Source organism: Aulonocara sp. 'chitande type north' Nkhata Bay, linkage group LG5 (assembly GCF_057382095.1).
Source record: "Aulonocara sp. 'chitande type north' Nkhata Bay isolate Kocher_YH1m ecotype deep benthic linkage group LG5, A_spYH_male_GT1.1, whole genome shotgun sequence".
NCBI lineage: Eukaryota > Metazoa > Chordata > Actinopteri > Cichliformes > Cichlidae > Aulonocara > Aulonocara sp. 'chitande type north' Nkhata Bay.
In genome coordinates, this window is record NC_141348.1 from 21,713,796 (window position 1) to 21,731,222 (window position 17,427).

Consider the following 17,427-nt stretch of genomic DNA (forward strand, 5'->3'; position numbering starts at 1 on the left):
TGTCCTTAAACAACTGGCTGGTGGTTTTGGACAGTAAGACTGAACAAAAGCACTGATTTTATTTGTTTTTTCTTCCTACTCTTTTCCTATAAAACCAAATGCAGACCACCAGAATAATGAGCAACTGATACTAATGTTAGTTTTTTTTCTTGTCAGACAGCAAACTATGTAAAAGATTTAAAAATAAAATAAAAATCAATAAACACTTAATTTTTTACTTGTAATAAGTTATAAGTTACTCTCGGAACATACTGGAAACACGTTCACAAATCTAATAACTTTCTCTTCCTTTCCTAGGTGATTATTAAATCTTTCAATTTCGCAATATCTCTGAATGCTCTGATTGATGGTCACATTTACATTCTGTGACTGTCAACATGAACTAATTTCATATTTGTTACTTAGATGCTAAAAAAAAGTCCAACACCAGGAAGAACGATACAGAGAAAACGTTATGAGGGATAAAGAGTAAGAAGTTGTTCAACATTCAGTCCAAGTATGAATTTAACAAAGGAAAGACAGAAACTGAAATAAAGTCTATTTTTATTTACCAAGAGCACCATTCAAACTAACAAACAAAAACAAAAAACATACAGACAGCAGGTAATTTAAACTGTGGCCCTTTAGATAGACGTTCCAATACTGTGCCACACTTAACAGTTTTAGAGTTCCAGAAAAAAATCACAATATAATACAGCATCAGTTTTCTGTCTAGACATGAAACCTAAAAATGGTCTTCGGCAGGTGTTTCTGAATTCAAATCATGTTTACAACGTGAAACGTGATGCACCAATCAGAGAAAACCTCGTAACACTGCCAAGGTGGCATAGAGAGACGTACATCTTATTCTAACAAATACAACTCAACATGGAGATATGTTCAGTGACATTTGCATAAAAGACCACACACGTTTCTAGCATTTAACCCATTAATGGTCCTCCAAATTAAATAAACCCTCAAACAAACAGCTTAAAGTGTAATTTCCATTCTTTCAATTATACGCTTCTTTTGCAATCAAGTGCTGATTTGTTCTTTTTGTGCTCAGGATGCCCTAAATGAGGCACAGTGGTAAAAACATGAGGCACTGTGGTCATCTGCACAGTAAATATAACCTACAGTTCATATTTGGTCAGTGGAAAGGTTCGGTTCATTAAACTGCTTCTCAAGTGTCCTATTTCAGATTTGCTTATAGTTTCATTTTATTATTTTCTCCAGTTCCCCGTTGTCTTGACCAGTGCTTTCTCTATACTACATCTTCACTGTTGTGGAGCAAACGAACAAGCATCTGTGTTTCACAGTTGATCACAATTTCTCATATAAGCTCTCTGATGTTAGGCACTGTCTTCTCTGATATTGGAAACAAACTCCACCAGGACTTGAAAACCAGCTTTCAGCAACAAGAAATACCAGAGTTGATGGCTTGGAGATACACCATTTTCCACCGGCTCCCCTCAGCTGCCAATTTTACTCTCCCAGTAAGATTTCAGAATTAAACAATCGCTTTGTTTCTCTGTAGATAACACAGTGAACATCACACCTCTGCACACATTTGGCATAATCAAAAAAAAAGAAAAAAAAGGCAGCTCTAACACTCTCAAAAGCCAAAGCTAAAAAAAAAAAAGCATTTAAAACAAATAGCATAAATAAAATACTGGAATAAACTGACCATAAGATTAACTTTGAAGAAAAACTAAGAACAATAAAAGGGAAGAATGAATAACACAAAAATTAATTAACAAAAGAGAAACACTGAGCTGACTGGACTCTGATCTCTGCACTGATCAGTCATATTGAACCACTGCTATGACAGAAAATTCATAGATGCATTTAATGGGAATGTAAATGTGCTAAAACTGGACACATTAATATTTAATTTAAAGTCTGCATCTTTTAAAAAAAATATTTTTGGACACTTATTAAATCCCACTGCAGTAAGGAGATCTTGAATACTTAATACTTAAAAAAATAAATTAATTTTAAAAAGAAAGTTTGGAGGGATTCATCTCAACGACGAAGCAGCTGTCGAATGAGAGTGACATAAAACTGTCACCTCTTTTATATGCAATATATTAAAAGAGACTTAAACATGGGGAAAAATGTTGACTAATGACACATAAATAAGATCAACAAGGGTTATGTACATATTCAATATATTCTATCAATTGTGTGGGCGTTCTGTAAGGACACTTTAAAAACACCTCAGGCACCGAGGGGGTGAAGACTAACACATACTAGCCGAGTTTCAGTGGTCCCACGCTTCAGTCGGGTCATCTAACGGTGTCTACACCACAGTCAAGCACCTGCTCTGAGTGTCCTTCATCTGTCCACCAATGCATTAGAGTCCATATCGTTCAGTAAGTACATGTCTGTGTGACGCGACACACCCAGCTGCATCTGGAAGAGAAGAGGACATGGAGCTCTCATTACTCAGAGGAACAGTCACACACTGAAGACAAATCAGCTGAGCATGATTTAATTGTTAAGCATTTTTATTTGATTTTGCCAGAACTTGTTTTGGTTTTCATAGAAAATGTAAGCTCTTAAAATATGTTAACATTTAGAGAAATCAGTGGAGAGTCAGCATCGGCTTAAATAAAAATATAGTAAACTAAGCGCGCGCGCGCGCACACACACACACACACACACACACACACACTCTTCTTCTGATGACTCGGGAAACCATCTGTGTTACCAAATCCTTTTTATGTTACTCTACATACGTATTATTCACTCTTTTTTAGTTCGACCATAAATCTGGAGAATATGGATTGCCAGGTGTTGGTTCTTTACTTACAAACAGGATGAAATGTCAGAGTTTTAAACTAAATCATTGCAATCAACAATGCACTGTAATTGGTGATTAATAGAGTTAAATCAGTTCAGGATTTGATATTGATTGTTTTATGACTGCAGATTCATTAAAATGTGCTCACCTTGGGTCAGACTTTCCTCATTTAATCCTGGAAAGTCCTGAAAAAGAACATTTCTATAGCCTACTAGGAGGTGCTACACCCTCAAACAGCACCAGTAAGGAGAAATGAAGATTTTTGTAATTTAGCTAACTATTCTAAACACATCAGTTTAACACCTTTACTCTACTGTTTGGGGTTTTACAGTGAGGAGAGTTATCTTTTAAAAAACAAAGATGGGCTTTAAGATTATCATTTACTCAGCTACTTAAAAGTTAAAAACACAGTAATCCTGAGTCCATGTTAGGACTTTCACACAGAAGACGCAAACAAATGTCCTTATATCCATAATGTGAATTTATTTCGGAGACACAGCGGCTTCATCCAGCAGCAGAAAAATAACAGCTTTTCATTCAACCTCCAAAAGAGGGAAGAAAACAGAAATGACCAGAGAACCACATGATATAATTTGAGAGTAGACACAGTTTTCTCTGTAACAGTTCAAATGTTCGTCTGTCATGTTTGTTTTATTGCCAGAGAAGTTATTTATATAAGACAAACTCACGTTCACCTGAAACATATTTCTATCACGTCTAAGAACAGCTTTAGAAATCTTAGAAAAGCTTTTGAGAACTTTATACAAGAGCAGAAATGTTGAACCACCACGCCAGAGAGAGAATTTTAACACAAAAACATCTGAAAAAAACTCGAGGCCTTTACTGTGTTTACAGTGCCCCACACAGCTCATCGTACTCTCATCTTATTGGTCAGTATGTACATGCTACTTGGATATTGCCAAGTCAGGAGCTTTAATACAGTTTATTATATTGTGCAATGTCACAGCAATTTTAATCTTCTTTGTTGTAAAACTGGAAGAAGAGGCTCGTCAGTGTTGGCTGCTAAAACTCATTCACAGTCTAATCATCGTCACTTTACTGATATTGAGCATGCTACCGGGACAAAGAGCAGCTGAGTGAGGGCTGTGTGAAGGCTTACATCAGTCACAGCTGAAACTGAACTGACAAATGGTGACAGCCGAAACATAAACAATTATAAAAAAAAATTAAATCCACCTTTCCTCACCTGAATAATCTTTTATTGCTTTATTAAAAATGTGTCTGTTGTTTTTCTATAAAAACAGGGTATACAACTGTCCTGCAAACTGGTCTGACTAACAAAGCCAGGACAGAAAATAAATAAGGCAACAAAAACAAACTATTTTATTCCCCACTTGATAATCACGCTATCATGTGACTACTTAACTTCACAGTAAAACATTAGGAGGTCTCAGAGTGGAGTCATTAGCTTGGGAAACTGTATAATGTATACACATGAGTGAATCTGCATTTTAATATGAGCTGTGAGATTTCTAAACTTTGTTCATAAATGACTTGTGTGCTCTACACACTGTACCGCACACACAAACTTGTGGTTATGGATTTTAATACATAAACACAACATCCTTTGTCATGGCTGCTACTCAAACACAGTCCTAACAACTTTAAATGATTACAGTGTTGTACTAGAGCACATGCACATAAATCCACCTTCCCCATCAGTTATACACATCTTACTATTGTATACCTGAAGTTCAACAAAAAATAACAAATATAGTACTGAGGTTAACTTGGTATCGCAGAAAACAAACAAAAATAAAAAGAATGCACAAAATCATTATTTTTGCACATGCAATAAAGGCTTGAAAGCAAAGGACGCTTCTGCACACTGCTAAAAACACAAGTATGATTTCACTGATGGGCTCACTTCAACCTGAGTCTCTGGCATCATAAACTACAGAGGCGCTAACAGAGGCTCGGGGGATGATGCTGCAGTCACACAAAGCTTCACCTGCTTGCCTGTGTCACTAATGTGCACTCAGGAATTAATTTCATCCATCATTTGTGCATTAAAAACATTATTAAAGCAGCTTTCAGGGGCCAGACACACACCAATTTTGGAAATGATAAGGTGACTTTCAGACTTTCCTCCATTCAAGTCAGATTTCTGTTTTCTGGCTCTGATTTAAAATGTATTTTTACAGACTTGTGCATTAACTACACGTGCACTCTAAGCTCGGACTCCAAACACAAGAAGCAACAAGTGAAAGATGTGCATGATGCTCAAAAATGCCACTGTAAATTCTTCGATATGCTAGACAAGAATGCTGAAAACAAAAAAAAACCCCTGTAATATAAGGGCTGGATATCTATTGGACATTTGACTCTCATGTGTCATAATATTATTTTTAGACATTATCTAGCAGTATTAGACTTGTTTTTTAAGCTAATGAGTCACACTTGAAGAGAGCTGACTCTGAGATTAAAAAAATAAAATAAAGGATATTGAGGTAGACTGAGTGGGAATCATAAAATGTGCAGTGTGGCTTCACACTGGGAGGATTAGGGTGATTAAGAGCAGGACAAATCATAGGTTAAATTAGAGTTTAAAAATCATCACATTTCTACTTGGCTGAAGTATCAAATGCTGGAAGATAACATCCTGTGCTGGTGTCATATGAATGTCTGAGAGCCTAAAAAAAGGCTCCCAGACAGATATCTTAAAAAAAAACCCAAGATATCCAGCCCTTTAAAAAATAAAAGTCAAATGTGCTTTCAAGATCCTAAAGAGTCCCGGCTGTGTACGGGGCGCCCAGAGTAAAGAGACATGCTGTTGGTTACAGTCGTGTTCAGCTTTAGGAGTCGTACTCTGACTGCTCCTCTATGAGCACAGCGGGCCGATTGCTTACCCTGCTACAACAGTCCAGGCAGGAGACGCCCAGGGCAACCAGACAGTGCCAAGCCTGCAAGGAGGAAGAAGCGAGAGGACATTACAGACTTTGTGTGTGTGCACCTTTTCAATGTCTAGAAAGTGAAGCATTCAAATTTTTGAAAAAAATATTATTCATTTGCTACCGATATGTTCTGATTACTGCTGGGTGGGTTATCTTGCTTTTTCCAGCCATCAATACACAGCCAGAAAGATTTAGTGTAATATTGTATTTGCCAGTATAACAACTGTGATCTCAACTTTTGGAATTTAGGGTTTTATGAAGTTTAGACTCATCTTGCTTCATTTCTTGTCATGTTGCTTCTGTGCTGTGGGCACACACGGTGTTTTAAAATAGATTTTTTTTTTACCATTCTTTACTTTATTTTTCTGATGACATTCAAATGTTTTCTGATCTATAATCCCAATAGAAGCATGTCACTGTAAACCTACTAAAAAAAAAAACACCAGTAAAAAATAAAAATAAAAGAAATGCATAAAATTTAAGATAATTCTGTAATACAAAATGAAAAAGGCAGAAATCTTTTAAGAAATGATTGTGGCACCCATCAAAAGAAGCCAATTGAAGGGGGGCTTGGACATCTCACGGGGATACCTCCTGGGTAATGCTTTTCGGGCATGTGGGACGAGATTATGGGGCAGACCCGAGACATAGTGGAGAGATTACTTCTCTCAGCTGGCTTTGAAACACCTCGGTCTCACTCAGAGGAGCTGGAGAGAGAGAGGTCTGGCGATCTGGGTTCCCATGAACAGAACCCAGATCAATGGCAGAAAATAGATGGATGGACAGACTTTTGGTTATACCACCCAGGACTAATTCTGGTTATTAGAAAATAAGATGTGTGAAAACATGCTCTGCAGTCCTATCAACATGAGATTAGACTACAGGCATCAACAGACAACAATTTAGACATGAAACAGCAATCATAACTCACCAGGTATGCCACAAAGGCCAGATAGGCTACAGAGAGGAGAGCAGCTAAAACATAGAGCACCACGCTGTTCAGGGCCGTCACATAAACAATCACAAAATATATGTTGATTGCACAAACGCCCAGGATGAGGATACCTCCCGAAATCTTCCACCCCCTAGAGGAAACAGACTTTGGATTAGACAATTGGGAAATCCTGTGCTTTCTAAACTAACAGAGTCCTCAAAATACCGGTACTTCCTAACACTGCAAATTGACCAGAAACACATTTTTTTCCAGAAACACACAGACTCACTTCTGTTAGTTAGTCACACTGCTGCATAAATTCCTATTTTGCGCAACTCCATTTTAGACAGCTTAAATATAAATATATGGTTGATTTAATAAATGACCCGTCTGTGCATTAGATAAGTAAACAGTCACAATGACAACTCTGAGCAGAGTCGACTGTATGTCACATGACACCACGTCTACACCTGAGTCAGTCCAGTCCTTTTATGCTGACCTGAGTAAAACATCCAGAGAATACAGTTGGGGGTCCGGACTTTGTGTTGCTTGGTTTTATATTTGGATAAAGACCAAACAGGGTCAAACAATGGACTTCGCTAAATCAGTTGTTCCTTGGCCTCAGTCCATCATTATTTCCCTAAACTCCGAGGCTACGGGAAGAGATGCTTTGGACTGTGCTGCTAATGTTTTCATTTGTGTTAAATTCATTGATCGTACACAGACTTCAACTACATGAAGGGCCAAGAAAAGCTTGCTTCTTGAGATAATTATCCTGTCAGTTATGAGTAAAATGCATACAGTTTGTACTTAATAAAGAAGAGAATAAAAACTATTAAAACATTTATTTCACTTACAATCCGTTAGCAAAGTCGTTCATTATGGATTTCAGACTTGTGAAGGTCAGAATTGGGATCAAAGCAAATGGAAGCTGAAGGATGAGAAGAGTGAATATTTTTAACAAGAACACAAAAAGACCATCAAAAATGTTTCAGTACAAACTGCACTGAGGGGAAGATACTCGTGCTGACCTGCAGGCTCTGCAGCACATTCAGAAAGTCATTCATCCCAGTCAAATGGTGAACATCCTGGAAAACGGCGACCAGCAGTGTAGGCGTGATGGCGATGGAGCGGGTCAGCAGCACCCGTGCAAAACGAGACCACCGCAGGTTCAGGAAACCCTTAAAAACACGAAAGCAGAAACATCAGTGCAGAGCTGTTTCCTTTTTTAAACAGAGGAAAGTGGTATCTAAGTAAAATACACTGTGCCAACATGTGTTCCTACCTCCATCACAAACTGTCCAGAGTACGTGCCCGTCATGGTGGAGCTCTGTCCAGCTGCCAGAATACCGATAGCCCAGATGTAGAGAGCTGCTGGTCCAAAGAAACACCCCAGGACGATCCCCTGAACACATGTATCACACAAAGTTAAGTGTCAACACACCTGTTCATCTGGGTAAAGTCTAATCTAGGACAAACAGCCATTTCAAAGTGATGAATGGTAAAATAAATTGGTACTCACACAATGTGTAAATTAGCCTTTTTAGATATTATTAATAGGAAAGTAAAGAGTAAAAACACTTTGATTCAACTCTAGAAACACACCTAAACACCCAAGGAGCCATTTTGTGAAAATACCTCTATGATATGTTTACACTGTCTTAATGTCACACAAGGGGAAAACATTTGTTTGTTTTTTTAATTAAAAAAATTAGATAATCAAGCCATAAACTGCTAGATGCTCCTTCCCTTTCTACTCTCTGATGTTATTCTGTATTATTTTAGTAGCTCCAAAATGAGACATTATGCAACCTGCTCATCAGAACTGCAGAGACTTACAGACTGTGGACTTACCCCTTTGTAAATGTCCACTTCGAGTGTGTTGTTGTTAAGAGGGAAGAGATCTGTGTGAGGGCTGCCAGTTTTATTGCACATTGCATTCTGCAGGAACACAGTCAGCAACAACTTGATCACCACTGTTTCACTTATAATTTACTGTATCTCAAAATGACCCACACACGCTTTCAACAGTCCTCAGTATGGCGCCATGGACACTCACCACGTCCATGTTGGATTTACTGTAGAAGGCCTGAGCAAAGACTGCGACGACAAACACATTGATGAGGAAGGAGACAAAGAGGGCGATAGCAGACTCAATGAAGAAGTACTTGTTGGCTTCCTTGACTTCCTTTTTATTTTTGCGGTCGACTTCCCGAGACTGAATAAGGAGGGGAGATAAAAAACAATAAGCTTAAAAACGTTACTTTAAAATGTTTTTTTTCCCACTCATAAGGTTATTCATGAAACAGTTTTCACATTCATTTAGGAAAATCTAATTTCTCTTAGTCTACACACAACAGTACATTGATGTTTCTAACCTTGACCAAGGCTGAATGCAGGTAGATGTTGTGGGGCATGATGACAGCACCTACAATTCCCACTGCCTGCTCCAGCTGCACAGGCCCACAGCCGGCACAGTAGGGTACAAACATACCCTTCAGCAACTCCCCCTGGTCCGGTTTTACCAGCACATACTACAGGGAGAAAACACAAAATCAACCCTGTGATGCAGCCACACACTGGGTGACAAATGCTTCAGGTGACCAAAACGTACCTCATAACCAAAACTAAGAGCCATTATAGTGATCAGAAAGCCAAAGAAAGCTTCAAGTTTCCTCAGTCCTGCAGAGATATAAACATATGTAATCACTTGGGTTCCAATCTGGTTGCATCAGTTGCATATCTGCATCAACAAATCACATACCATATTTGTCTAAAAAGAGGAACACGAATGTGTCTGTGATGGTGATGAGAACTCCTCCCCACAGTGGGATCCTGAGCGAGAAAGAATCCTTTTTTGTAAATCTGCAAAATCATATAAACTTTTCCAATACAAGTGTCAAAGACGTTACCTGCCCACAGAAAGGAGGTTGAGAGCTATGGCACAGCCAATGACCTCCTGCATGTCTGAGCCAATAATGGCCAGTTCCACCATCAGCCAGAGGATGATGCGAGGAACCTGAAATTAAATAGAATGTATTATAAATAATGAAAGACAAGAAAGATGTGACTCAGATGTGTCTTGAGGGTGGAGGGGGGTGCTCACGGTGGAATACTGGCGGTTGCAGACTTCAGCCAGGTGCATCCCTGTGACCACCCCGAGGCGAGCAGCCAGCCTCTGCAACAGCAGCCCGATGATAGTGGATACAAGGAGAACCCATAGGAGCTGAAGAAGGCGAAGCACGAAATCAGCACATGTGGCCACATCTGCACAGACCCCTAGATTTCTTGTATGAGTTCATGTTTGCTCAATACAGTGAGATGCATTAAGACTTTCCAACATAAAAATGACCTTTGACAACCTCCCCTGTACCCTTAATGACGAGATTGAACACTTCAATAAATAATGAACAAAGATTTAGCTGCAAGGGCAGAGATCACCCTCCCTCACGTCGGATGCAAACCCAGTCATTTTGTTTTATAAGCAGGCCTGAAATATGACATAAACCCTTCAGATCAGATTTAAAAAAGCCTCGAGAGTTACTTCTAATCAGTTTTCAAGGGGTAAAGAGTTAAAACTAAGATTTCAAATTAGCATTTTATCTGCAACACAGCATATTTATTTATTTATTAATAAAAGGGAGTTATCATAGATGCAGACAACAGAGCAATCATGCAGCTTATTATACAAGTGAAGTACTGAGCTAGAGACAAAATATGACCCTGGTTTCTTAAAAAAAAAAAAAGAAGAAGAAGAAAAAAGGCAGTAATATTTTTAAAAGAAAAAGTATCTGAAAGTATCTGAAGACAGAATTACTTCCTGAAATATAAAGTGAAAGGATTGAATCCTGAAACATTCGAAGTATAGTTGTTATTTTCCTAAATCTACCTCCACTGCCTGCAAAACTACACCCACAGTTTATTTTTCTGGGTGGATTAACGTTTTCATTCACCTTAAAGCCAGCTGCAGCTCCAGACTGCAGGTCTGATTCGATGTTCCCCGGATCCAGATAAGCAATGCTCATCAAAAACCCCGGTCCAGTGAAAGCCCAGAGCTTACGGAAACTGAACAACTGAACAGAAACAGAATTTTCCTTTTGAATCAAATAATATGCAAAACATATACTTACAAATAAAATATTTTTCCTGTGTGTCTAAATGAAACACACTATTTGTGATGGCAGTGGTACCTGGTTTTCACTGTCTGGAATGGGCACCCTCTCTTCAAAGTATGTGGAGAAGGGTTCATCCTGGGCCACAGGTGAAGCAGGAGGGGAGATGGAGCTGTACTGGTTTGTGTGGACTCCATTCTCCTGAGGGGAGTCCTCTGATGAAAGCACAGCAGGACAAACAGAGGGACTCTCATTAGTCATCACACAGAGTACCCTTAGGTAGCGTTACACATGTCTTTTCATTCATTATCAACATCCTCCCGTGTTTTCTGTTGACCAAACACATTGCAGCAATGGAGATGTAGTTAAAAAAAACAACTGTGAGGGCCAGATTTACTAAAGAGGGCAAAATAGCGTGTGAGCACAATCCCCAAATGGCGGTCATAGGCGTGGTTAATTTGCAGTTAATTTGAAAAGGTTGCGCTGTTTTCTGAACACTTGCTTGATTTAAATGTTCTCCTCCCTATATTTTACGCATTGAGAAAAATTAAGCCAGAACCCAGTTTGTGCCAGTGCGACGCATTATTATATCTGGACGTAAGCGCTGTTTTAAACTCTGTATAGTTATTGTGAAACTCTGATTTATGGATGTGGCATAATCACTATGATAGAAAAAAATCTCAGCTAATTTCACTAATTCACACATAAAGCATTAAATTCTGACAATTAAGGGAAGGGTTTTTTTGGCAGGTTTTGCAGCTTGCTTAAAATACTTGAAATAATCAAATATTGACTCTGTCAGTCTAACTGCACTTGGAAAAACGTTTGAGACACACAATCTAACACTTGTCTGGGATCCAGGGGCTTTCTAACAGCACAAGTACACCCTCTGGAAAAAGGCAAACAAAACTCATTGCTTCTAATCTACATGCAACACAAGCACTTTGGTCTAAGACTTTAAATTACAAGCCTTTACTCGCTGAGCATTAACCTGTAATTAGCTCCACATTGTTTGCATGTTAACCTCAGAAACTCGAGCAAAAAAGAAAAGAACTACATGAAAACACCAGAAAACAAAAGAACTAAAAAACAACTCCAAGATTAAAATAAGAAACAGATCTATAATAGTTTGTTCAAAGTGCATGTAAATGCAGAGAACTGCTACTCACTGAGTTTGGACTTTTCATGTCTTGCCCCCTCCATCTCCAACTCACTAAGGTCCTAAAGTCCACAGTTGCCTAAGTATTAGCTTTTATATGACGTTGCCTTTATCATCATTTTTTTTTTAGACATGAGCTGTTACGAGGACACTGTGACCCCGCCTTTCTAAAAATGACCCACACAGAGAGAGAAGTAAATATGGCGCATGCACTATGTGCTCGAGGAAGTCAATACATTACAAAACCCGCCCTTTCTCACACATGGGAAAAAAAGCACAGACAGTTTTTCAAAGAATCTGAGTTAGCGACAAAGTTTTATTAGCGTCAGAGTTTTTACTGTTTATCACAGTAAACACACTGTGTGCCTTTTAAAAAGATGGACCATGTTTATCTTTTTAAGATAAATAATTTAAAGTCGTAAAGGAAAACACTGTTGCAGCAGCTATCAGTGTACTCACTGGCTCATGTTACCGGTCATAATTGGCGTAATTATAATACAGAGTGGGGATTACACGGAAAAATGCATTTGACTTCTTAAATTGCTTTCTTGTCAGTTTTTTGACACCTGTTGGTTCAGATTTCTGAACATGAATATCTGCAGTCTGTTCAGGTTTTGTTGTGCTGCTCTTAAATCTCTTCACAGAGAATCATTTCAGCTGGGAGGAAGCTATTTTTTGGGAAGACAAGATATCACCACAGGTGTGCATAAAGTAGTCAGCCAGGAAGTAATCGGGGTCATTTACAATTCTTCTTCTGATTTATTCTCGTTCAGATTTTTTGCTGATTATAATCTGAATATTAAGCTCCCTGTGACTTAGAATATGCCTCCAGCCACAGCCAAATGTCCAAAGTGTTTAATATTGGACAACATGTTGAGTGGGTCTGTATTTTAAGGGTCATGTTTCAGTCATCTTAAACGTGTACCTTCCAGGAGGTCTCCGTCTTGCTTGGGCTTCATCAGGGCAGGCTGAGGGATCCCTGGGAAGATGAGGGATGAATATCAGCCTCCCTGCAAAAAGACAACAGTTGCATAATCTGAGAATTAAAACATGAGTAAAGAAAAATTTTATAACAAAACACATTTTTCAAAAGGAAGAACAAACTATTTAACACAAGACATGACTGTGCAGCAATTTCTGTTCCTCTTTAAGAAAACAAATTGAAAAACACTGAACGGTGAAGGTCATAACAATGACTAAGCAACATTAAAAGCAAGTCAAAGGACACTACATTAATGGGATCGTCTAACAGGAAACACTGAGCTGACCACTGTCAGCCAAGTTTCACTTCTACCACACACTCTGTGCTGCTCGTAACGGAAACTGAGGAATGAAATGTGAAACCTCAGTCTTGCAAAATAACTTTTATAACACCATGATGTTTGACAAAGAGGGAGCAAAGGGCCACGGAAAGCACATGACACACAGCAGGACCATGTGACAAGGAGCAGATGGTGAAGATTCGGCAGCTTTTCCAACCACCAAAGTTTCCAGTGCCACTTCTTTCACCTGATCATGTGACCTGATTAATGCACATTATAAGACGACATGTTTCCTCAGCAGCAGTATTTAAATTAACAGTCTTAAAGATGTGGCAGAAAGCTAAGAAACAAAACAAAACGTAAAAGGGAATGCATAAACTAAATAAATTCAAAAATATTTTTTAATGTATTTATTTGGACAATGTGATTTGACATTTCTACTGAAGCTATTAAAACGATCAAATTTTTACCTCAAGCCTTTAGTTTCCACCTGTTTTCTGTTTAAAAAGTTCATTTAGAGCAGCAAGTTTTTTTTTATGATTGTATCCCTGGGAGGAAAAATTATCAGATTTCCACATCAAGCTGTCCACGATCCTTCTCGTTCCTGTTGACATGCCATACAGCTGGAGACAGACTGCTAAATATTTTTATTTTTACTTGTTTTTGCACCTCTTCACACCTTTGTGAAACTGCACAAAATGAATGAAGAAATCAAAAAATAAATAAATACATAATGAACTTTTTAAATGAAGCTTGTAATTGTCTAGATCTAACCATCAGGATTTAAGTTGCTGATTTCTGGGCCACAAAACACTTTCTTCATTTTCAGCCTCTCCGGCCTCATGTGCTCTCCTGTGGTCAAAGCCAGAAGCCACAACTGGAGAAACTGAAAATAAGGTTTCAAATACCTTTGCAACTATGCAGAGTGGCATTATTGTGTAGTTATCATAACCATGAAATATGAACAAGCAATTGCTAATAAACAATTCACGATCAAAGTCATGCTATTGACATAGGGATCACTTTCTGGACTTACAAAAGCACAGCAAGTCCCTTAACAGAGACCACCCTCACTCTCACTCATGCATTGTCCTGAGCTTAATGACCATGTGACTCCCCTCTCCCATCACTCATTGCACAAGTTTTTAAACATAAAATTGATCTCACGCCATCATGTCTTAAAGCAAAGGTTCTGTTTCTCCACATAAACAGCAGTAAGAGAAATTTCAGTTAACTGTCCTGTCACTTCCACGTGCACGTGTGTGTGTGTGTGTGTATACTTTTTGTTTTCTTATTTTTTTCTGCACTGACGCACTCAGGTCCACTGTTTATTGCCAAGATCTCAGTTTGCGCATTGACAGTCATGTGTGACACCAGACTGCTACACGTCAACAACTTTATTATTACGCTCACTGCTAGAAGCAGCTTTGCAAAAAGGGACAGACACAGCAAAAAAAGTAAACTAAATAAAGCTATCTGCCCTACGCCTCACATTCCGGTGTGGATGTGTGCTGTACTAGTCCCAGCGTGACCTTGATTAGAATCATAGATTGTGTAACTCTTTCAGTTACACATTTAAACGGTGATGAAAGAAAATCAGCTTTCCAGCAGTAGTGAGTTGATTTCAATCATAATCACGTGATTCTGCATTTAATATAAATATGACTTATTAATGTCACCAGTGTGACATTTGCAAAGACGTCAACTTATTTCATCAGTTCTGTCAAACATTAAAATTTGAACACCTTGTAAAGTTGGATTTACTTTCTTCATCTAAATTAATTTTGAAAAAGAAAAAATTGTTGGAGTAGTAAAAATTCACATTGCTTAGTCAGCCATTTGTTAACTTAGCCCAATGAACATTAATGAATCTAATCTGCAAGATGCAGCTTTTCCTATCACTACATACAAGACAACTCCCAAACAGAAACTGGTCTCTAATGTCACAGCCCTCAAGGACTTTTACGCCCTATGTTGAAAAAGATCTTACATAAATAAGCCACAATAAGCAAAAAACTAACAAACAAAAGAACAAAAAAAGAATGATCATGATACACCAACCTCTCTGTCGCATGACAATTTAAAAAAAATATGAAAAATAAGCAGAACCAAAACTGTTCCCAAAATATAAAATCCAAATATATATCCAAATCCAATGCCAGCACACAGGTCTGTCTGGTCGAATGAGAGCTAAACTCTTCAACCAGGATAAACTACTGCAAAAACCCGGTCTATCAAGGAAACGCACACACTTCACGTGCAGTATTAACTGAGCCAGTGATCCTTACTTTAGAAAAGCCCAGTTTGAGTTTGGATTAGGGCTGCCACAAACGATTATTTTGATAGTCGACTAGTCACCGATTATTTATGCGATTAGTCGACTAATCAGATCATCATCCACTGGACGTAAAACTACAGCTTATTGCACCAGCAGCATCTGCTCTTATATAACTATCATTAGCTTACAGCTTTAAGCTTTTAAGGTGCTAACTAAAAATAAAGACAAGATGATAGTTTATTCAATTATAATGAAATTTGCAGATTGTTTCGGTAAAGTTTAATAAACTCCTTGCTATCTAAAATATAACAGGACACCGGAGTATATTCTCCAGCATCTCACACTTCTGATAATCAGCTGTCTGCTTGACGTTTATTCAGCTGTGTAAAAACTATAACTTTAATCTCAGCCAAACCGATTTACTCAGGAACAAATAAAATACTAAAAAAAAGCCAAACAATAACATTTTTAATTTATCTAAGTGACTCATATATATTTAACCTGAGTCGCGAAAGACGGCGGTGGGTTTGAAAACAATTTGCCGGGAGTCCGGTGTTCTCACGGCGCTAGTGACCTAGCCCCCGGCTAGCTATCGAGCTAGTGGGTAACAGACGTCTCCGAAAACGTCGGAGCGCTTTTGAAAATATGTGGTGTCCTGATAAACTGAGCAGATATTTGAGGTTTACACAGCTACATTCTCGCCTGAAAATATGTTAAACGTTTATTTTGTGACCCAGAAAGAATAATAAGAGTAATATTAAAACTAACTAGCTACCGCCATTGTTGGAAACTAAGCTGGGCCGCGCTATGAATTCTGGGACACAGCTGCTTCTTCTTCTTCGGGGTTTAACGGCAGCTGGCATCCTTGTACATGCTGTGCTGCCATCTTCTGTTTCAGTCCGTTATTACACTCTTAAATCCTGCTATTATTCCTGCGTCTTTTGCGATCTTACAAAGCTTCAAACGACACGTCGACTATTAAATCAGTCGTCGACGATTTTGATAGTCGACGTAATCGTGACTAGTCGACAAATCGTGGCAGCCCTAGTTTGGATTGAAGATCAACTAAAATTAAGATACTAAGCTTAAACTTTAAAACAGGGGTAATTTAGTGTGTGTTTTTACTGCATTTATTAGGTTATTATGGCATCTTTTGTCATTTTAAAAGTCGTAAGAAGAGATGATGATCCTTCTTCATTTAAGACACTTTGGGGTTATACAATGATCCTTATTAACGGGGTAACTCCACTAACTGTCACCCAGTGACTATATTAATTAGGGATGCTGCTTTCACTTGATTTTACGGATATTGGTTGGTAATTATCCTGTTAGCACCTTGTTTTCACCTTCAAGTGCAGTAATGAGCCATTCATTCATTCAGTCAGTCAGTCTCCCTCTCTTTATCTACTAATATTTCTCATCAGTTCAATTATTTTATTCTACTCACTATTTGCTATTTTATTTTTGTTTGCTTTTTCCTAGCTACAAAATTTATATCACCATAGTACTGTCCACCTGATACTCATGCCAGTGAGCCACACTAAATATAAACTATGTTGCATCAAGGTGAACCTGGAAGCTATTAAAAAAAGAGAGAAACATGACTGCCTAACACTACCCAGAACTCCAGAACAAGTTCAGGCATCTATCCTCCCGACAAATCCGCTAACATATAAATCTACAGTACTGTACTACTGTTATGAGCCACCAAGCTAACAAGTTTCCATGATATATTAGCTGCATGGCTAGGCCAATGTTACTTCAACCAAGTACAAAAACGAAACGTACCTACGTGTGCTGTGCGGGTCAAAAAAAATCAGCGTTTTGACCGTGAAAATTAAGGCTGGTTGTAAAGTTGTTCCATGTGTTTAGATCTTGAGAGTAGCTGAGCACGTTACCAAGCTAAAATCCGGCAAAGTATCTTCCCATGTTAACAGCAGGCTATAGTCACACTGCGCATGTGCGCAAATGTTGTAAGTAGT

At 38.4% G+C, this 17,427-nt stretch overlaps 1 protein-coding gene across 5 annotated transcripts; it reads right to left on the reverse strand.

The window, feature by feature from the left end:
• Window positions 1–526: 526 nt before the first annotated feature.
• slc11a2 (solute carrier family 11 member 2) lies at window positions 527–17,388 on the reverse strand. 5 transcript variants are annotated; one of them, XM_086292067.1, is made up of 17 exons: window positions 17,238–17,388; window positions 12,831–12,915; window positions 10,825–10,961; window positions 10,588–10,707; window positions 9,741–9,860; window positions 9,547–9,653; window positions 9,399–9,469; window positions 9,249–9,316; window positions 9,013–9,168; window positions 8,694–8,852; window positions 8,489–8,575; window positions 7,920–8,039; window positions 7,666–7,815; window positions 7,492–7,565; window positions 6,632–6,785; window positions 5,656–5,709; window positions 527–2,394 (listed from the first exon to the last, which is right to left on the reverse strand). In XM_086292067.1, exons 2-17 carry the CDS (start codon window positions 12,862–12,864, stop codon window positions 2,317–2,319), a joined length of 1,689 nt encoding a protein of 562 aa, XP_086148193.1. In that variant the 5' UTR covers window positions 12,865–12,915; window positions 17,238–17,388; the 3' UTR covers window positions 527–2,316. The 5 variants fall into 5 exon arrangements, with proteins under 5 accessions (XP_086148193.1, XP_086148195.1, XP_086148192.1 ...); XM_086292069.1 differs by having other exon boundaries at window positions 12,831–12,884; window positions 17,234–17,388; XM_086292066.1 differs by having other exon boundaries at window positions 17,234–17,388.
• Between the last annotated feature and the right edge of the window lie 39 nt (window positions 17,389–17,427).

What these genes read in the sequence shown, in the direction of transcription:
- slc11a2 (XM_086292067.1), bottom strand. Translation starts at nt 12,864, where the DNA reads ATGAAGCCCAAGCAAGACGGAGACCTCCTGGAAG. An exon ending in AACCTCCTTTCTGTGGGCAG is followed by an intron (nt 9,470 to 9,546) that starts GTAACGTCTTTG and finishes TTTCTCGCTCAG; the next exon opens with GATCCCACTGTGGGGAGGAG. An exon ending in CCTCTTTTTAGACAAATATG is followed by an intron (nt 9,317 to 9,398) that starts GTATGTGATTTG and finishes ATATCTCTGCAG; the next exon opens with GACTGAGGAAACTTGAAGCT.